We start from the raw sequence: 21,455 nt of genomic DNA on the forward strand, positions 1-21,455 counted from the left end.
GTCCTGACCTCCGAACTGCTGTGCTGATTAACTCACCTGATACAGCTGTGGGCTAAGAGAAGGGGCAAGAAGCCAAAGCACATTTCCTGAGCATCTGTTGGTGCAGGGCCTGTGTCAGGTGTTGGATAGACTGAGGCCCCAGCCCCACACTTAAGGAAGATGAAGATCAGAACAATTCATTACCAACCAGCCAATATGACGTGTAACAGGACACGGTACAGGAATGGGGCATGAGGCCCTACGTCCCCCACACCTTGACCATCTCTTCCTCACCTTAAACAAAATTTCTGGACCCTCTTTGCTGGGAGAAGGAGCTAAGAAACAGTACTCCCACTTCTCAGCTCTTCTTCCCAGCAGAACCTCCTCGGAGATGACACCCACTTCCCCACCTCCTGTTCCTGTGAGCTCAAGGGCTCAAGTGTTTGGACTCTAGAATCCAAGCGCCTAGAGCAGCTGCCTCCGTCACCTTCAGCAAGGCTGAGTACCCCCACTGTGCCTTATTTTCTCACTGTGGAAAGGAAATCATAGTGTTTATCTGTTCCATAACAGTCTTGTGGAGATTAATTAGGGGTGTCCCTGGTACGTGAAATGTATTGGGTGAGTACAAGCTACTATGACGAGGATGGGAGCAAGGGAGCACTGTGGCTTCTGTTTTCTTCTCCTTAGAAGGTTACCATTGGCTGTAACCTTCCTGGTCTCTCTTCCCGCCTGCCTTATCTTGTAGGTGGTTTTGCAAGGAAAAACAGCATGTGCATGGCACAGCCCTTCTTTTCTGGGGCTCTTCTGCACCAGGAGCCTCACAGGTCCTGCCTGCCAGACTGGGTAGGGAAGTCCAGCACTGTGTGTCATCTCAGAAAGCCCCTCATTAGGACTATACATTATCATAGACTGAAAATTAGCTGAGAGTAGATTTTAGGTGGTTTTACAACAAAAAAAAGGGGGAAGGTAACTGTGCAAAATGATGTGTCAATTCGATACCTATTTCATTACGTACATCAAAATGCCATGGTGTACATCTCCTATACATACAATTAAAAAAATTTAAAGCCCACTCACCCAAAAACATAAGCCATGCATTTTCATAGCAGCTTCTCTAGTAATAAAATATTATGATACCCATCTGCCAAGTCAGGGAAGGCAGGCTCAAACTCCCGGACAGCACCCGTTCGAGGGCTCAGTGAGTGCTCAGTACACGGTGGCCCAGATGGCCCCTTGGATGGCGTCCACAGCCACCAGGGTCACTGCTCTGATGGTGTGCCTCCAATTCTTGGCCTTCATCCTGCCCCCTGACCGCCATGGTTTCCGGTCTTCCTCCCTGCCAGCACCTTCTTCTTCCCTTGGCTGACCTCTTCTCAACAAAACTCCAAACATTGGCACACCCCAAGTGCAGCTCAGGCTAAACAAAGCCTTTTGCTCTTCCTCAAAGCTCCTGGAGTTCACATCCCTATCCGATCTCCCACCTGTGAGTTCAAGTGCCCTCAAACCCCTCCCACCCCTCAGCCAGTCAAGTCCTGACTTGGAAGTCACCTTTTATCTAGGTTTTAATTTCAGAGAAACAATGGATAATTCATAATGTCACTTACATCCTAAACACTGCAGTGGACAAAAATACCACCTACCTGAAATTTAAGTGGATACACTATATTGATAAATCTGGCATCACTACTTTTGTCCTTCCTCTGTCTTCATGCTCACATCCAGACACATCTAAGATCCCACCCCTCTGGCACTCTCATCTCTTAGCTCAGAGCCCACTCCACCCTGCAGGCCCCTTTCTACCAAACCCTCTCCTGGCACCCGTCACCTCACACAGCATGGCCCCACGAGGCACCAACTCCTCCCCTGCTTGTCTACACTTGCCCTGTACATGACCACCCTGGCCATGGGGCCTTGCACGCCCCCAAGAGCATGCATAGCGTGGCTCACTCAATCTGGTACTTCACTTCCCTTCCCTGACCACACCATCTAAAGAGCCTGTCGCCTCACCCTGCTCTTTCCTCCCCCAACCCTTGCCTCATCTTTGCGCCTTTTCTCTTCCTCCAGCAAGGACAGTAGAAGTTAACTGTTACATAAACTACTTTATTTAAATAAAACCAGTAAAGACCCTTTCCCCCTTACACACCAGCACATGCACGCACGCACACCCACACCCTCCCTCCCTTTCTGCTCTCTGCCCATGGCCACCTCAAACCCCGAGGTTCTCATCGTGACCAACCTCCCTCGACCTGTAGACCCCGTGTGGAGTCCAGATGCCCACTCATCCCAGTCGCTGGCAGAACATGGGCCTAGACAAGAGCTCTCCACTATCCTGGGGTGGGTCAAAAGGAAGGACCGGTTCTCCCAAGGCACCCAGATCTGGTGTGGCTTCCCTACAAACTGGGAGCACTGTCCCAGGCAGCTGGAGCTGCTCCCCACGGAGGGCAGGACTTTTCACCCCAAGCCAACCCCTCCCTGTAACAAAGGAAGTGAAGAGGGTTGGCAGCCAAACTTGAGTGTGCCCCGAGGGATCCTGCGGTAGGTATTGAGTTTGGGTAAGAGCAAGGGAGAGCAATTGAGCACCAAATTCCCTAACCCCGCCCTGCAGGAGGGTGCTAAGTCAGTTCAGCATCCTCTACCCAGAAAAAGTAAACACAACTGTGCAGCAAGTGAGGGTGGGAATGACGGGCCTAAGCCTTCAGGACCTCGTGACTTCACCCCCACCACGGGCCCTCTTAGGGACCCACTAGCACCTTGGCAATGTTGAGGACCCAGCCCAGCGGAAACACCGCACCCACAGGAGCCAGTCTGGAGTGGGTGATGTTCCCTATGTTGACAGTGGGGTTGGGTTTCTCCCCCTGACACCAGCTTCCTGCAGGTTCTGTAAGCTCTGCTTTGGGGCACACATTGCAGAGCGCCTCGGCTCATGAAAGGGAACGCTGAAGGGAAAGGTGGTGTCTTCCAGAGGCACACAGCACGTCTTACAGGTTACACACGCGCCGGCTGGAACAGGACGGGGGTGCAGGGCGCAGCAGCATATCCAGGGTGCCCTCCAGAGTTGCCTTAGGAAGGGGGGTGGGGCCAGAAAACCAACGGGAGGGGTGCTTGTCTGTCCCCTCCGACCGGAGTACGCAGGCCCAGCACCCATTTCCTCTGATGAGCTTCCCAGTGCCTTCCAGACCCAGTTCCCTGAGGGAAAAAGCCAAACAGATGGAAAGAGAGGGAGCAGAAAGGGAAAGCAAAGGGTCAATGCCCTGCAGATTGTGATGAGCCAGCAGCAGGGGCAGGCAGAGCGCCGAGGGCAAGCCTTCCGGACGGGTAAGGCAAACAGAGCTGCCTGCTGAAGGGAAGGGGGAGGCTGTGAGAACGCCAGGGCAGGCACAGAGGACTCGACACAGCTAGCCTCTCCAGGGAAGCACTGGAGAAGGGGACCTCCGGGAAGCCAAGGCCCCAGAGGAGAGGGCGTGAGAAGCCTGGGGGCCCCGACCGGCCCAGAACAGCAGATTCAAGCCAGGAACGCCAGTCCCTCCACTACAGGCTGACACTGCGCTGATGCCGACCCCCACGGACTCCGCCGTCGCTGCCCCGGCGCCCTCCACTCCGGGTTCCCAGCTCTTGGCCGTCCAGACTGACGTGGTCCGAGAGGCCTCGCAAGTGCTCCACGGAGTCGCACTTCTGCAGGTCCGAAGCCACCGTGCGCAGGCTCAGCAGACTCAGGGTGTCGGTGTCGGGGGCGGGGCCGGGCCCCAGGCTGCTGCCCTCCTCCAGCCCCGCGCCCTCGGCCCCCTCAATCCCGCTGTCTCCGTCCTCTATGTCCTCAGGTCCTGCTTCAGCCCCCACGGGGGAGGAGCGCCGAGGGCCCAGCGGGTGGGGAGGCAGACCCCCGCGGCGCCGCGCGTGAATCTGCTCGCTGATCTGCTCCAGGTTGCGAAGGGCCACTGAGTAGCGCGTCTTGGCCTGAGCGACCTGCTGCTCCAGTTCTGTTACCTTGGCCTTGTGCTCCTGCAGAGGACAGAACAGAGTCAGGCGACCCGTGATGCACGCCCCACCTTACCCAGCACTCTGCACTGAGGTCTGAGGGCCTGCTCCCCCCAACCCCGAGTACCTGGACAGCTGGCTCAGCACCCACCACAGACCCACCACACCCTTCCCAGCTCCACTCGCTCTCTGGGCTGTTCTTCCCAGCAATCCTGCTCCTGACCTGGGCCCCACCTTCCAGGGCCTTCCTCTCCACCAGCTCCTGCTCCTCATCCTCTCCCCACTGTTCCCCTTCACCCCAGGGCTGGTTCTTCTTCCCCATCCCTGGGTTTCTACCAGTTCTTTTCCTCGTTTACCTCCCTTCTTCCAACTACGTTCGCGCCGTCACCAGCCCCCATCCCTGCCTCCCACTCCTGCAAGGTCATCTGGAACATGTGTGCCACCACCCTTCCCCACCACTGGCCGCTGGCCTCACCTTGGCCACTTCACCAAGATGGCCCAGAAAGGCCGACCAGCATCCCCTCCAGCTGCCCTCACTTTCCATGCCTGCCCCTGCCTGCACCCCTACCTAGCCATTCCTCCTCCCCCTCACCCACTCAGCTACCTCCAGGATCTGGCTGAACTGGGCCTTGAGCTCAAAGTAGGGGCGGCTCTTGCCGATGGCCCTCCGGAGCGTCTTCTGCAGGGCTTGGACCCGAGCCTCAGCCTGTTGGCACAGCCGAGTCACTCGCTGGTGCTCCCGCTCACCTCGAAGCCGTTCTTCCTCCGCCTCGTTCACCTGGCCCAGAGGGACACATCACTGAGCCGGGACCCAGGCTTCAGTCTCTGGCATCTGCCCCAGGCTGCCAACCTGAACAATGCCCTGGGGGGAACCCAAACAGGAACATCCTCTGCAAACCCTCAACTGTGTACAGAGCCCGAGACACGCAGGGGAACAGAGCGTCTGTGAGCCTCCAGAGAGCTTATTTCTGTGTCTCTTGGATCTGCTGCCTGACCACTGAGGACCACATCACAGGCACATGCCTCTGAGCCACCTCTTCCCATGTTCTTGCCTCCTGTCACCTGCACCACTGGCTACTCAGCTTTGCTGCTGCCAGGAAAGGGACGCTGGCGCCCACTCAACCACTTGAGCATCAAGGGAATGTGTCAGCACATCACACATCTGCAGCAGCCACTCTCTTCAGGGAGCCCTCAGTGCCAACGGTTAGGGATCTGGGAATGAGAAGAGCCCGTGTGGGGAGCCACAGCTATACACTGGGTTCTCCAGGTTTCCACACCCTATGTGGGCACCGTCCAGGACACGTGGGCCAAGGCTGGATGGGGCTCTGGGGTGCTTCTGCTCAGGGTGTTGGACAGTTGGCCCACTTGTCCTGGTAGACAGGGTGGCTGGAGCCCTCACCTGCTCCCTGTTCCGGGGTAGCTCTAGACTGTACACCATCCCCTAATCCCTCCCCCAGTGCTGTGTGCTCTCATTTGCATGAGCTCTAGAGTAGAAGTGAGGTGCCTGTTCTGTGCGAGGGGCAGATGAAGAATCACAAGCCACAAACACCCCCTGAGGAGCTGACACCTGCCCTGTGCAAGCTGAAGGTGGCAGACAGGGCCAATGGCAGAGATCCTTCCGCTCCCCAGTCCCCTTTCAGGAGCTTGGAAATGATACATAAATTATACTTCAAAACTCGAAGTGTATTGTCAGAGCTCAAAAGCAGGAAAGGGAGCAGATTCTGAAAACAGACGCGAGGAGTCACACAGCTAAACATAACAAAATGTGAATGTTGAATCCAGAGTATCCACCAGGGATGAATTGTTTGGGTTAGTCCCACACCTGGAGGCGAACGTTCGAGAGCCCAGGATGACATTCTAAGTCAGAGGGAGATGGAATATGGGAGGCACTGGAGGCCAAACAGGACAGAAAACGAGGACCAGGTTTTGCCTGAAACAGAATCAAAGTTGAAAGAAGGCGAGAGTGGAGGAAAGAGTGAGGAGGTGAGGTGATAAAGACATAGCACAGAATGGATGAGAACCAGCGAAGGGGACCTGCCGGCACCGCCCACCTCACCTTGCAGGTGGCATGGTTCAGCATCTCCTGCCACGTGGGGTCCAGTCGGTTCTTGTCGGCCATGACGCCCTGCTCAGCCACAAACACCATTTCCCGAGCAGCATTGTGCATGCTCACGGCTCGCTCATACCGCAGCGCTGCCTTCTGTGTCTCCTGCTGAGCCTGGGGGGAGAGGGATATCAGGACGGGGAATCCCGAGGGACCCCAGCTGCCCATGGAGACCCGTAATAGATGTGAGGATAAGAGAAGGAGGAAGGCCTACTAGCAATGTCGGCTTCATTTCCCAAACTGTGCTGAGGATAAATGCCAAGGAAGCAACATTCTATAAAGAATATTTCATAAGGATATGGACTAGAAGAAATAAAAATTTTGCCAGTGGAGGGTAGGTGTGTGAAATCCAGCACTCCCAAAGGCTGCTAGCCTTTTGCCTAGGGAAAACAAAGGAAAATACAAACCATTTTAGTGTAAGGTGGTTAGCAACATGGACAGAGTCTTACAGAAAAGATGACCTTGAGACCATCAATTCCATGTTCAGCAGGCAAGCTGAAGGAAATAATCGGACAAGTTCAGAGACAGTCATCACAGCCACACCAACCCAGCAAAAACCGAAACAAACCTAACTTTTCAGTTACAGGACATTGGTTAAATAAATAACAGTACATCTAATATAAGAAAATAAGCTGGGCGGCTTCTGCCTGTGAGCAGAAGTGGCTTCTGCCTGTGAGCCCATCTACTTGTGAGGCTGAGGGAGGAGGATTATTGAGCCTAGGAGTTTGAGGTTACAGTGAGCTATGATCACACCACTGTACTCCAGTCTGGGCAACAGAGCAAGACCCCATCTCTTAAAAAAATGAAATATTCACTAATCAGTCCTTTAAAATGACAGCATGGATGTATAGTGATTGACCTGGAACCATGTGATAATGCTAGTAAAAGAAAGAAACAGCACACACCGTGTAATCTCATTTTGGCGGATATATATATATATATATATATATATATACACACACACACACACACACACGGACACAAGACATGAGCACATGGTTATCTGTGCTCTGTTAATCGTACTTTTATTTTCTACACTTTACGACGCGTTGATGTCTGGGGGACCTTGCTGGCCAAGGAGAAAAGGCCCCTTCCAGGGCTACTTTCTAGAGACAGTAAACTCCCCTGTAAGTGTGTCTTTCATATGCAAACCAACCAACCAATCCAAAGCCTGGATCCCCAACTAGCTCCTTTACCTACTTCTCACCCACCAAGCCAATATTTCCTCTGCCCTAAGTCATCCCAGGGCCAGGTACTAGACAATTAGAGGCCACCCCTATAGCCCAGGGCCTAGCAAAATTATTCCAACTATCCAGTCCTAAGCTTATCCAAACTTGTCTACCCTGCCTCACCTACTCCTTTCCACAAAAATCACAATAAGGCTCCACGCTATGCTTTCTCCTTCACTTCTTCCGCCTCCTGAAGGACCCCAGTTGCTTCCCAGTGTGGCCCTGCATGGCATGGTATGTCCCCTCCTCTTGGGAACAAACTCTTCTTCCAAGGTAGTTGTCTCTGTATCTGTCACCTCAACATGCAGGATGAAAACAAATCCCAGGAAACAAAATGCATAAAACGTGCATGGTAGGATTTTGGGTGGTTTTTGTTTCCTTCTTATTTTATTATGTTTTTCCAAAGGTGAACACACACTACTTGTTAAAAATAATTTGTTACAGAAAAAAGGGGTGTGGGATGGGGAAAAGAGTGAGGAGAAAGCAAAGCAAAGATTCAGAAGAGAGACATGAACCAAAGGGAAGAGGAAATGGCAGTAGATGAAAACAGTAGGATGTTAGAACTGACATATCTGATATACCCTAAAGCCTGGTTCCTGATACGCAGAAGGCACTTAAATATTAGCAGGGCTGAACTAAATGTTCTCCCACACCCTCCCTCACCATTTTATAGACCATGAGCCCAGGGCCCACGGTGGTAAAGGAACCTCTGAGCCCACAGAGCTTGTTCCGACCAGCAGGTCTAGCCCAGGGTTCTGCCCTCAGGTCTGGTGCTTTGTCTCTCAGTTCACATAGAGACAGAAGAATCCATGGACAGGCTCAGCACGTAGCCTTCCGCAAACATGGGTCAGCCAGCCATACCTCCTTAGCCAGCCGCCGAGCCTCATAGTAGGGCCGGGCTTTCTCGATGCAGCTTCCCAAGTGGGAACCCTGTGTATTCAGTTTCCTCGCCGACTCCTGCAGGATCCTCCGATAGGTGGTCCTGGCCTCCTGGAAAGGAACAAGGCAAAGGAAAGGCACATGTTTGGGTCCCAGCTCCTCTCGTTTCTCAGACACACCCCTCCCACTGCCACTGCCTCAATCTGGGAAAGAGACAGAGATGCTTCCAAGGACCAGCCCAAGCACACAAGGAAGAAAACACTCACATCCAGCTGAAGTTCCACCTGGTTGATCTCCTCGCTGGCCTGGTTCAGGTGCTCCAGCTCCTCCTGCCACAGAGAGGGGTGGCAAATTAGTGCGGTGGAAGGAAGTAGCCTTGAGTGAACCGTGCAAGGCAGGAGCAACACAGAGAGAGAGAGTGCCCCACTTGCCCAGGGAAAGGAGGTGAGGCACTCAGGAAAGGAAAGAAGACATGGAGATTGCCACATACTTTCTTGTCTATCTGGGAGCTGACATATACAATCTCACGTAATCCTCACAACTCTACCTTGTTTTGGGTAGTAAAACCCCACTTTTCAGGATGAAGAAATTGAGGTTTGGAGAATGCAACACCAATATGCACAGCGTGCAGTTGTGGTGAGTCCTCACGCTCTCCATCAGATTGCGGCACTTCCTCAAATGGAGGGGTCTTCTTGGACCTGAGGGCTCTCTCTCTGAGAGAGGATGGCCACCTGGACCAGGGCAGGGCCACTCAGTCAGCACATGTCTACTGCATACTTATCACCTCTCGGGACCCTGACACCTGAGAATTCAGGACATAGAGGTGGCAGCTTACAGCCTGTGAGGAAACCCAGCAAGTCAGCCGCAGGCCCTGGGCCGTATGTGCAGCCTTGTGAGGGGTGGGTGTGGGTGCCCTCTGGGCAGCAAGGTCACCCACCTGGGTGGCAGCAGGTCAGGGTAGGATGCCTGGAACACTTGCTCCCCAGCTGGGAGGGCTTCATAGACACAAAAGTGCCAGTGGATGGCTGGGCGCGGTGGCTCACGCCTGTAATCCCAGCACTTTGGGAGGCCGAGGCAGGCAGATCACCTGAGGTCAGGAGTTCGAGACTAGTCTGAGCAACATGGTGAAACCCCGTCTCTACTAAAAATACAAAAATTAGCTGGGCGTGGCAGCGTGCACCTTTAGTCCCAGCTACTCGGGAGGCAGAGGCAGGAGAATCACTTGAACCTGGGAGGCAGAGGCTGCAGTGAGCCGAGATCGCGCCACTGCACTCCAGCCTGGGCAACACAGCGAGACTGTCTAAAAAAATTAAGTGCCAGTGAAGAACAAAGGGCCAAGGAACCAAAGGGGAGCAGGTACCCTGGGCAGACAAGTTGGCAGCTGAGAAGGTCAGTAAGGCTACAGCACCATGGGAGGTAGTACCAGGCGTTTTTGCAATGGCAAAAGGGTCTCTCAGAGCCTGGTGCCAATGTAACAAAAGCCTGGGGGAGCCAGGGAGAAAAAAGTGGAGGCTGGGACGGGCGTGGTGGCTCACACCTGTAATCCCAGCACTTTGGGAGGCAGAGATAGGCGGATCACTTGAGGCCAGGAGTTCAAGACTGGCCTGGCCAACAGGGTGAAGCCCTGTCTCTAGTAAAAATACAAAAATTACCTGGGCGTGATGGCACACACCTATAATCCCAGCTACTTGGGAGGCTGAGGCATGAGAGTCACTTGAACCTGGGGGGCAGGGGTTGCAGCAAGCCCAGATCGTGCCACCGCACTCCAGCCTAGGTGACACAGTGAGACTCCATCTCAAAGAAAAAAAAAAAAAGGTGGAGGCTGTCTGTAGTATTCCAGGTGGCAGAGGAGAGGGCAGATCCCAAAGAAACGCAGGACGCAGAATCACAAGGGCTTGGTGGATGACTAAGGTCAAGATTAGGAAAGTGTATAGAGTCCAAGAAGCCTTTGGCCTGCTTGGGCAATGGGTGACCATGACCACAGGTCCCTGCGGAGCAGATCCTGTGGGAGGGAGAGACCTGGGGAGAAGTCGCTGGACAAGCTGGTTTGAGTGTCTCCCTGGCCCCTGGAAGGACTGAAGAGAGAAGCAATAGAACCATCCAGGGCTTTCCATGAAATGGCAGAGAGCTGAAAGAGGTTCTGGCCTCAAGTCATCCTCCCTTGCCCGAGAAAACACAAAAGTTCCCAGAGCCCCTGGTGAGCCAAGGACACTACTGAGGAGCAGTGCTGGTCTGTGCCAAGGGCCTTGTGCCAGGAAATACCTGGTGCCGAGCTACAGGATTTGCCTTCACCAGCCCCTGCTGTCTCTGGACAGGAGGCTAGACAGGCCAGAGGGACCCAGCCCAGCAAGTGCCTGCTGCCCAGACCCATGACCTGCACTTGGCAGCAATCCCACAATCACTTCCCATTCACATGGCCGTGATGTTGGCCCCCACTCACCTCATTCAGGCCTTTCAGCAACCCAGTGCGGGAGTCAGGCTGACACGCGCAATCTTCCTTTTAGTCCCTTCTATCCCTTCTATCCTCCCCCCATCCCCTGCCTTGACCCTGCAAAGATTTGGGTCAGCAAGTAAGAATACAGGAAACCAGTGTAACATGTTAATTACAGGAAAAGGAAGAACACAAAGGTAGAAACCTGTCATGGAATGAGGATGAGGATATGAAACGCACACACCTGCAACAGTGTAGACCCTGCCTAAGGAGGGCCACAAATCTGGCTCTAAACTAGGGGTATCCAATCTTTTTGCTTCCCTGGAACACACTGAAAGAAGAACTGTCCTGGGCTACACATAAAATACACTAACACTAGCTATAGCTGATGAACTAAAAAAAAAAAAAATCGTGGCCTGGCACAGTGGCTCACACCTGTAATCCTAGCACTTCAGGAGGCCGAGGTGGGCAGACTGCCTGAGCTCAGGAGTTTGAGACCAGCCTGGGCAACATGATGCAAAGCCCATCTCTACTAAAATACAAAAACAATAGCTGGGTGTGGTGGTGCACACCTGTAGTCCCAGCTACTGGGATGGCTGAGGCAGGAGAATCACTTGAATCTGGGAGGCGGAGGTTGCAGTGGTCCGAGATTGTGCCACTGCATTCCAGCCTGGGTGAGAGAGCAAGACTGTCTCCAAAAAAAAATCACAAAAAAATCTCATCATGTTTTAAGAAAAGTTTACAAATTTGTATCAGGCGGTGTTCAAAGCCATCCTGGGCTGCATGCGGCCTGCAGGCCACTGGTTGAACAAGCTTGCTCTCGACTCTCTTGAAGAGACCTACTCAACAGAAATGTAACAGGAGCTGCACGTGGAATTTTTAATTCTAGAAGCCACATTTTTTAAAAGTAAAAAATAAAAACAAAATGAGTGAAATTATAAAAATACATTTAACCCAATATATCCAAAATATCATTTCGACTTGCGATCAGCATAAAATATTATTATTATCCATACTTACACTTTTTTAAACTAAGTCTTCAAAATCCATATGCACTTGACTCTTAGGACACATCTCAACCTAGACCGTGGCATGTGGCTCCTGTGTTGGATGGCGAAGGTCTAGAAGTTGTTGTATTTGGGTAGATGCATCTACAGTGTCACACAACGCAGTGTCCATAAAATAACTATTCTGGAAGAACAGGCAGCCAACACAGCTCAGGACCCCAGAGGAGGCATAGGGTCAGCACCAGCACTACCAGACACATAGAACTCCAGGTTTCGCTGTGCCTTCCTAACAGAGACATCACCATCCACTGACATGGTCACCCTAACTGGCCCTAAAAACGCAATGTCTGTCAAGGTGAAAGGCAACCTATCTCCCTGGGGGCCCAGCTTCCTGTGGCTTGACGTGGCCTACAGGGGCTTTTAGGCTATCTGGGAGACGAGTGACCAGTTCTTTCAGCACCTCCTCTGGAATATTCTTTCTCAGCTCCTTCGCATTTGATAGATGAGAAACAACCAGGCAGAAAATTAGTGACAGACTTGGGTCTGGATCCAGCACCAACCTTTGATCTCACTTTCCTTCCACTGTGACCACCCTCCTGGGACCGAGGACACCGTTGGAAGGACATCTCAGTACAGAAGGAAGTGCTGTCATCTAGGAAAACCACAGCCTGGGTAGGAAAAGGGCAGGGCTTGGAAATGCAGCAAACATTGACTGCGGGGGTTCAGTTGGTAAAGGCCACCCTGCAATGTTCATGTGGCAAATCAAAGTCCAAGACTGGACCCTCACTGGATTCCATGGCCTAAAACGCTCCCAGTCACCAACTTCCAGCTCCTGACAAGACAATCAACGCACCGGACGGCTCAGCATCGGCTGGGTGACTACTGGAAAAAGGACAGGAAGAGCTGTTGCTGTCTGCAAGTGGCAGGAGTGGGCATTATCTTTCCATATGGGAACTAGCATCCCAACAGCACCTCCAACAATTTACAAAAAGCCATCTGCTGATGGGATCTGTCCCCTCAGAGTCACAAAGCTCTATCTAACAGGACAAGAAGATGCCTGGGGAGCAAAGCAGCCTGGAGGGCAAGGTCAGCACGGGAGGGAGGGGGAGAGCCCGCCTCGGGGATACCCAGGGAAAGGCTGAGCAGGAATCCACTGAGGACCTGGGACGGTTTTGGGCAGTCAGCAACACATTCCATTTGGCCTGCTTCACCAGGGACTCCTGGCACTCAGCTGAAATGGAATTCGAGGAGGACAAAGTCTGAATCAGCATGCATTATCCATCAGTGAGCCAGCAGCCAGCAGGGAGGGTGACCTTCCCAGGGCACAGCAGTCAAATTCCCAGGATGCCAGGACACTGAATCAAAGGCATGGGGACTCAGGCTGCAGATGCTCCCACCCCACCTCGTCTTTTGTGCAGACCATCAAAAGACTCAAGCTAATGGTAACTGGGGCCCGGGTGATGACTGTCCTGTGAAAGCTAAATCCATACTTCTAGATGAGGTCACAGAGGTTGCCAAGTCACCCTAAAGAGTTTGGAAAGGAGCAGGTAAACGAGTGCACTCACAGCTGAGGAAAGAACGTAACACTAAGAGGAGGCTCAAAAGTCACAGAACAGACCCAGGTCCATCCTAGATCCACGCTCCTTTCCTCTTCCCTCCACTGGAGCCCTCTCGGAAGTCTGAGGATGAGCCTGGAGGACTCAAAAGAACTCCACTAAGATCGTGACATGCAGACACAGTCAGCAGCCTTCCCTGGAGGGACAGCACACTCCAGGTAGGCACCAGCTGACTTTCTTCCAACTTCCAGAGGAATTCCACCATAAATGGCCATGGAGTTGCCTGCCTGCGAAGGATCCCCAGCCCCAGGTCAGAGAGGGCCTCATCCTAAGGACAGCCTTTCTGGGAGGTTCAGAAAATATCGAAACAGGTGCCCTACCTTTGGGATATACCTGGCCCAGTGGATTTGGCTCTGACTGCAACATTAGAATCCCTTCTCACCCCACCCAGACTAAGAGAATCCACGTGTCCAGAAAGGCTCAGGTAAGGGTATTTTGGAAGCTCCCTGGTGACTTTTTATGGACTCTGGATGGAAATCCAGTAAACGCACTGAGAATCCAGAGAAACGAACACCCACTTAAAGCACTGAAACACGTGATCAGAGCAATGTGCACGGTCTGGTGAACTGTCAACACTAAAAGGGACCTCGAAAGACGAACACCCCAATCTCCTCCTCATCTTGAAGGCCCAACCACAGAAAGGCAAAATGCCACCGGCCTCCTCCAGGAAGGGCTACCTCTCTCCCACAGCAAGAAGACACTAACTCCCTGCTGAGGTCAGAGCACTGGCCTAGCCACACCTGTGTCATCAAATGAGGGAAGCTATTACTAGACCTTCCCTTCCTATACAACCTACAACACTCCACAACGTGCTGTGCCGTTTAGGAAGAGAGACCAGGGTCTGGTTTACCCTCCTTGCACCAGTGACACCACAAGCTCACTGGAGGCAAAGTAAACCTTACGCCAGCTCAGTGTACTCCAACTCTCACAGAGTGCATCTGATACAAGAGTCAGTGATGACAGAATGTTCTATTTCTGCACTGTCAGTATAGCATTGAGGAACTGCTTTTTTTTTTTTTTTTTTTTTCCCTGAGTTTCCTGAGACGGAGTTTCGCTCTTGTCACCCAGGCTGGAGTGCAGTGGCACAATCTCAGCTCACTGCAACCTCTGCCTCCTGGGTTCAAGTGATTCTCCTGCCTCAACCTCCCAAGTAGCTGGGATGACAGGCACCCGCCACAACACCCGGCTAATTGTTTTTATTTTTAGTAGATACAGGGTTTCACCATGTTGGCCAGGCTGGTCTCGAACTCCTGACCTCAACTGATCCACCTGCCTCTGCCTCCCAAAGTGCTGGGATTATAGGTGTGAGCCACCACGTCCGGCCGAGGAACTGCATTTTTACATGTTAATTTTAATCGATCGTGTTTAAGTAGCCACATGCAGCTAGTCCACCCTATTAAACAGCACGGTGCAAGTATGACTTCCTACTACTACCATTGAGGACACTGGAAAAATACACAGGAGTAGCAGAGGCCAAGTAAAGAGACCACAGTGGATTCTCCTCTGCAGAAACCTCCTCCGGAGCAGGGCAAGGAAGGCTGCAGGGAGGCACATAATGCACGTTACACAGCCCTCCTCCGCAAGCAACAGAGAGAGTCTTTCCCAAAGTGGTATCTACAAACTATCACCAAGGAACAAGCAAAAAGAGTTTGAGAAAGAACTGTAGACTTGTGTCAGAGCAGAGCAAGAATGAGTTGTGCAAATTAGCTAGACCAACTGCTCACTTTACAGATGAAGAAACTGAGGCTCACAAATGTAAAGAAACTTCCATAAAAATTATAAATCATGGGGTTGGAGGTAGCATGAAACTCAGCCCAAGGCTTTTTTCACTACAACTGATTTCCTCAGAGGATGATAAATCTGTAGAATTAGCAAGAGAAACTGGCTGTTTTCAATGCAATGTCAGGCACAGCAGAAATAAATTACTGACTCATGCCAGAAACGAATGGCTCACCACTGCTCCATTATAAGCATGGACACAGCAGAAGAGGAACCCACACACACACACATATCCCAGGAACCCACACAGAGAGAGAAGGAAGAATGCCAGGACTGGCTTTGATTTCTTCCCAACTCACTGGAGTAATCCCATAAAGGTTTGCTGACAGGTAAGCCTAGGAATTTGAGCCTTCGTACGTTCTTGCTCACCCATGGAAGAGTCACCTCCACAACATGAGAGTCTTGGAGATGTGACCGGACCAAATGGCAGACTCAAGCCCCAAACATGCAGAAGCATCCTCGTCATCACCTGCCCAAGCAGCTTCCTCAGGAAGTCCTTCTCAGCCAATCTCCTGAAACACTAACCCAGCTTTGACTGGCCAGGCATCTCTTCCACATGGAGTTGGTCTTCCTCACTTCCTCACCTTCCTCACTTCCTCACCTTCCTCACTTCCTCACTTCCTCACTTCCTCACCTTCCTCACTTCCTCACTTCCTCACTTCCTCACTTCCTCACCTTCCTCACTTCCTCACCTTCCCCAGGTCTCCTACACAAACATCTGCCTGTCCTACTAACTAGACTGTAGACACTCCAAGGCAATAAACTGCTCTTCCATTCCTTTAGGAGACCCACCATCCTGAGGGCCAGGTGTGTAAGTTACTAAGGATTGGCCACAACAAAAGTTACAAATCCTTGAACATATGGGGTTTCTTTATAGATCTCAAGTTGATGCTACCTTTATAACACTGGAAAGGTCTGTTTACCAGAGTGAAACACATTATCAGAGCAATGTGGGCTGCACATCCCTGGAAGGTACTGCTGAGAAGGTGAGAAAGGGGAAAAGATTCTCTCACGCAGCCTCAAAACTGCCTCCCAATATCAAAGTCATCTCCTCTCACACAGCATCCCTAACTAAGGTGGCAGCCCCTCTGCTTCTCTGCAAAGTACAACACTCCTACCCTCCACTGACCTGAAGTGTGCCTCCTCCGTCTGCTGCCAAGTGACACTTTGCTCCTTCAGTGAAGCTTTCAGCAATGCCTGCCAAGCACTCAGGCCAGGCCTTTCTCTGCACTCCCTCAGCACTTCAGACACACAACTCTTTTGGAACTTGTCACATTACTCTGCAATGATTTGTTGACAAACTTGTTCTCCTTTCCTGCCCCAGCTGACTGGGGACAGAATAAGTCTAAGCTCTCATTCATCCGACACTCTTCAGGGAGGCTGGAATCAGGGCTCTCCTCCTCTCCCTGCTCTCAGTGTTCTCACCTGTATTCTAGGATCCAGTTCTTCCTCCTCTCTTGGGGACAATTTGGCCTCACTGCTGCTGCTTCCACCTCCTCCTGGCTCTTCTGCGACTGGGCTCCTAGGGACTTCATCCTCTGCCACTTCAGGCCGCAGTTCCCCCTGTGGGGTTTCCCGCCCTCCTGGAACCTGTCTGAGCTCAGCCATGCTGACAGGGAGAGGGCAGAGCCCTATGCACAAGAGAGGACTGACATGCTGGGACCAGGGCCCCAGCTTGGGGCTTCCTGGGTTCTAGATGGCCAGGAGAAGGGTTTCTCTTCTCAAAAGGCAGAAAACGTGGGCACAGGAAGAACCTCACACTAGGTTAGAGGTTGACATTCAAGTTGTCAGTGGGGTTCTTAGAGCTGAAGCCTTGTCTGTGCAAAAGTTCTTCCCTTCCCGCCACAGGGAGTCCACTATGAGAAACCCGGAGCAACAGCTCCAAGGCGGGGGGCAAAGGGGGCTTGGATCCTGGGCCGAGGCCTGCTAGGAGGAGCACCATTCGGGAGGGTGGAGGCAGGCGCCTCCAGGCTGTGGTGGCAGCTGGAGAGAGAAGGTTGGGCCCGAACTGAGGCTGTAGGATGAGCGTCTCTGGCGAGCTGCAGAGAAACAAAGGCCAGGTCATGGCAGCATCAAAACCGCGGCCACCAGCCCCTTCCAACTCTACATAGCCTCCCAAAAGCTACACTCTCACCACGCCCCCACCCATGTATTCCGACCAGTCCCTACCTCAACTTCTCTCCTTAGCCTTCAAGGACTTCAGATTCTACTCTTCCTCCATCCCAGCTCCTCTCGACCCAGCGCCTCCCCAGCCAGCGCCTTCGAGACTTTCCTCTGCACCCCTAGGCTTTCCTCCATCTCCTGCGGTCCCCCGCTCTTCCCACTCCACCCCCGCCCGGCTTTGCGATTCACCTTGTAACCCCGAGCCCCACCCCACCTTTTCTGTCCAACCCCAGCGACGATCTAAGCCTCCCGTCTCCAATTCCACACTCTTCTGCAATCCCAAGGACCCTACTCCCGGCCATTCTACCCAGCCATGCGCAAAAGCCCCCTCACAGCCTTACCTCAGTTTACATTCCCGTCCGCGGAGCTTCTAGGCAGCAAACAATCTTCCCCCTCCCTCCCCGCAACAAGCCGATCCAACCACAAACGACCAGGCAGACCAGAAGCGGAAATACGTCATCGGTGAACAACGCCCTCCCCCCCACGCTCTCGCTCAAGCCGGGCCTCCTCGGGAGGCCTCACACGCCCCCGCCCTGCCTTCGGTTTCCGTACAAAATGGCGCCCCACGCTGCTCAGGCTGGTTCTAGGTTGCCTCCAGACCATCCTCCACCAAGGCTGAATGAAAGAAAAACATGAATGTGGCGCTGACGAAAATTCAGGCGCGGGATGGAAGTCGAGAGTAACTGGTGAGAAGAGGAATACTAGCTATAAAATGGAGATAATAGCCTCAGAGAGAAGTGCCATCTTGCTTTACGGAGCTGCGGCGGCGGCTGTCCGGAAGCCACTTCCGGCCTGGTCCGGGAAGGCGGGCGCGGCGCCGAAAGGGAGCTGGTCAAGTTCCGGTGGCGGCTCCTGAGGCGACTCCAGTCCGGACCATGGCGGACTTCGCCGGCGAAGCAAAGTCGATTTCCAAAAGTGACTTTCCTCCCTCCGGTGAAGGCGGCGGAACCCTTACTAACGGCGTGTGAGCGGACGGCTCGGATGGGTAAATCCCAGCCCTCGAGGCCTCTGGACCTTGCACTTGAACGACATTTTGGTGTGGTCACCAATTACTCCGTGAATACTCATCAGGAACGTAGTCAACGTTAACTCAGTTAATTCACTCGTGCACCCAGGGTCAGATGCCCGCGATGAGCAGGAGTTTGTTCCATGGCATTGTGTGTCGTTACCTGGGTCCATGAACGAGCGACCCGGTTGTCACCTCTACCTGTCGCTTGGTGAGGCGGGGGCCTAGGCCTAAGGGGAAGGGCTTCAGCGTGGCATGCTTTGTTTTTACAAAAGGCGTAACTTCCTCGGAGTCAACTCAAAGTTTGCCCTACAGATGGAAAAGGCAAATGGGCTGAGTTCCCCTTCTTTTTGGATCCTGGCAAAGATAACCCAGCTAGACACTGAAGCAGTGGAAAAGACTTTATTCAGTAACCGCTTACAGAAAGGGAAAGAACTGACCTCTGTTCCGATTTCTACAGAAGTGATTGGGCATGTCAAAGGGAGAATGAAGGAAGGAAGGTGATCAGGGCCCAACAGTGTCAGAGAAGTGAAAAGTTACAGAGTTGATTGGCATAGATGCGATTAGGCCAGATGTGTCTGCTGGCTAGCAGCTGTAGAAGTTAGAGCGCTACTCTTATTTATTTATTTATTTTGAGATGGAGTTTCACTCTTGTTGTCCAGGCTGGAGTGTGATGGCGCGATCTTGGCTCACTCCAACCCCCACCCCCGCAAGTACAAGAGATTCTCCTGCCTCAGTCTCCCGAGTAGCTGGGATTACAAGTGCATGGCAACACCTCTGGCTAATTTTTCTATTTTTAGTAGAGATGGGGTTTCCCCGCGTTGGCCAGGTTGGTCTCAAACTCCTGACCTCAGGTGATGCACCCGCCTAGGCATCCCAAAGTGCTAGGATTACAGGCGTGAGCCACCACGCCCAGCCTAGAGTGCTATTGTTGCACTGATATTGGGAGGTAGAGGCTCTGCCCTTCTTGACGATCCATTTCAGAGGAATGGCTCTCAGGTCCTTTAAAAGGACCTCTTGAGTTGTAGCAGACACATAAAACACCTTAAAGAGAAGAAAGAAGGATTCATAATTGTAAGCCCTTAATAAACGCCCTGAGAAAGGGAGATCACGAGCCTATCATCAGGTGTTGGCTAGAACAAACAGTAAATTCTCCTGTCTTAGCCTTGAGCTTTCTCAGGCAGGCATTTTCATGGGGGAGCTGGGGTTATCCTAGGGACGTGATCTTATACTGCTAGAAGGCATGCTAAAGTTTGTCTCTTAGTAACTCAGAGGTTTGGATGGAGTCATGTGCCAAGAGTTCTACAGTTCTCAGTCCATTTCTTCTATCCCTTCATCCCATGAATAACGATTTTTTTAATTGAGCAGAGCAAAATATATTCCTTTAAAAGAGGTGATTGAAAACAGAGATTTTCCATTAAATTGGAGGTTTTGTTTTTAAAATTACAAAAGTGATTTTTCTAATTTCAGTAAGTCAGCAGGACCTTGAGTAACATTGTCTAAGTGGACAGCTTTGATGGATAATAATGCCTCAGTCTTCTACTACAGTCCTTTTTGTTATTAAAGTGCCATACAGAAACCATAAAAATTAAATATAAGGTGATAAACATGATTTATTTGTTTTCTACCAGTCACTTTAATTTTGTAGAACTAGAATTTCACTGTAATAACCTCATTTTATCTAAGATGTTCTGTTTACCCTAGCCTGAATTCTCCAACCTTTCTTATTCAGCACTATTCCAGTACCTGTCATTCTTATACCCCACCGCATAGCTCCTTTTCTCTGTGTAATGCTTAGCAATCACAAACTGCTGCCACTTGTTACAGATCTTTGGTGGGAAAACATTATGAATACATAGAATGCCCAGACCTCTAGATCATGTCCTGAGCTTTAGCATCCCCTTTAAAGTCTCCACTGGCCTCTTCCAAGGTTGACTCTCACCCACTGAGACCAGATGTGAATCTATCATCTATAGATTGTAATATAATCCCACAAGAGTTTTTCTGCTGGGTTTGGATAATGGTTTAGGTAGGAAGAGATTGGGCGATGCTGTGCATTGATTTAACCTAAACTTGTTTATTGAAGCCAGCCACAAACATGATGAATTAAAACTTTTGTCTAGAGCTGCACTGTCCGAAAGAGCTTTAGGCAAAGAAGGAAATGTTAATCAGCTCTGCACAGTATGGGAGTCTCTAGATACATGTGGCCATTTAGAACTTGAAATGGAGCTAGTGTGATTAAGAAATTGTATTTTTTATTTTAATTTAAATAGCTATGTGTAGCTAGTGGCTCCTTTCCTGGGCAGCACGTTTGTAGAACCTACCTTTTCTATATAATTTCTTCAGAATACATACTGAACTTTCACATCTTCAATACAAAACAGCCTCTCAGTCTCCAGTCTCATTTGTCTTTTCTCCACTTCCTTTCCCTTCCCATTCACCTCTACAGTCTGGCTCCGGATGCTGCCAATTCATAGGAATTACAAAGATAAGGTGATCCATGCTCTCAATATTGTCACATCACTGACATCTGACACTGGGTTATTTCTCTCTTTTTTCTTGTTATTTAACTTCTGAGTCACCTTTATACTGGGTTTCCTCTTCTCTGGCTTGTTGATTCATTCCTTTATGCAATATGTCTTTACTGAGTGCCTAGTATGTGCCAGAATTTCAGGCAGTGTTGAGAAAAAGGACACTATCTCAGTTCCCATGTAGCTGATAGTCTATGGTGCTCATTTTATTTTTATTTATTTATTTATTTACTTACTTATTTGTTTGAGATGGAGTCTCACTCTGTCGCCAGGATGGAGTGCTAATGGAGTGATCTCGGTTCACTGCAACCTCTGCCTCCCAGGTTCAAGTGATCCTCCTGCCTTAGCCTCCTGAGCAGCTGAAACTACAGGCACATGCCACCACGCCCCGCTAATTTTTTTGTATTTTTAGTAGAGACAGGGTTTCACCATGTTGGTGAGGCTGGTCTCCAACTCCTGACCTCAAGTAATCCACCTGCCTCGGCCTCCTAAAGTGCTGGGATTACAAGTGTGAGCCACCACGCCCAGCCGATGGTGCTCATTTTATAAACTGGTGAGATTCAAACTAATTGGAAGACAGCCCAGATACGTGTTTTACCTTGCAACCCAGTATACATATATGTGTGTAAATATATTCATTAAAAAGGTACAAGAAAAGATCTTTACCCAAATTATATGTAAAGCACATTAATATTTTTATACCATTTTTAAATGCTGGTGGAGATCTCTTTTGTTGATTTCATTACCTATTCACAG

General features: G+C 51.2%; 1 protein-coding gene across 3 annotated transcripts; it reads right to left on the bottom strand.

Annotated features, from left to right (window-relative positions):
* Positions 1-2,058: 2,058 nt before the first annotated feature.
* On the bottom strand, positions 2,059-18,432 carry SH3BP5L (SH3 binding domain protein 5 like). Of its 3 annotated transcripts, XM_025400329.1 has the most exons (7): positions 17,504-18,432; positions 16,425-17,038; positions 8,433-8,495; positions 8,149-8,277; positions 6,011-6,172; positions 4,559-4,732; positions 2,059-3,978 (listed from the first exon to the last, which is right to left on the bottom strand). In XM_025400329.1, exons 2-7 carry the CDS (start codon positions 16,605-16,607, stop codon positions 3,508-3,510), a joined length of 1,182 nt encoding a protein of 393 aa, XP_025256114.1. In that variant the 5' UTR covers positions 16,608-17,038; positions 17,504-18,432; the 3' UTR covers positions 2,059-3,507. The 3 variants fall into 3 exon arrangements, with proteins under 3 accessions (XP_025256114.1, XP_025256122.1, XP_025256127.1); XM_025400337.1 differs by lacking the exons at positions 16,425-17,038; positions 17,504-18,432 and adding an exon at positions 8,598-8,680; XM_025400342.1 differs by lacking the exons at positions 8,149-8,277; positions 8,433-8,495; positions 16,425-17,038; positions 17,504-18,432 and adding an exon at positions 6,273-6,290.
* Positions 18,433-21,455: the final 3,023 nt, after the last annotated feature.

The sequence above is a fragment of the Theropithecus gelada genome, chromosome 1 (assembly GCF_003255815.1).
Source record: "Theropithecus gelada isolate Dixy chromosome 1, Tgel_1.0, whole genome shotgun sequence".
Classification (NCBI taxonomy): Eukaryota; Metazoa; Chordata; class Mammalia; order Primates; family Cercopithecidae; genus Theropithecus; species Theropithecus gelada.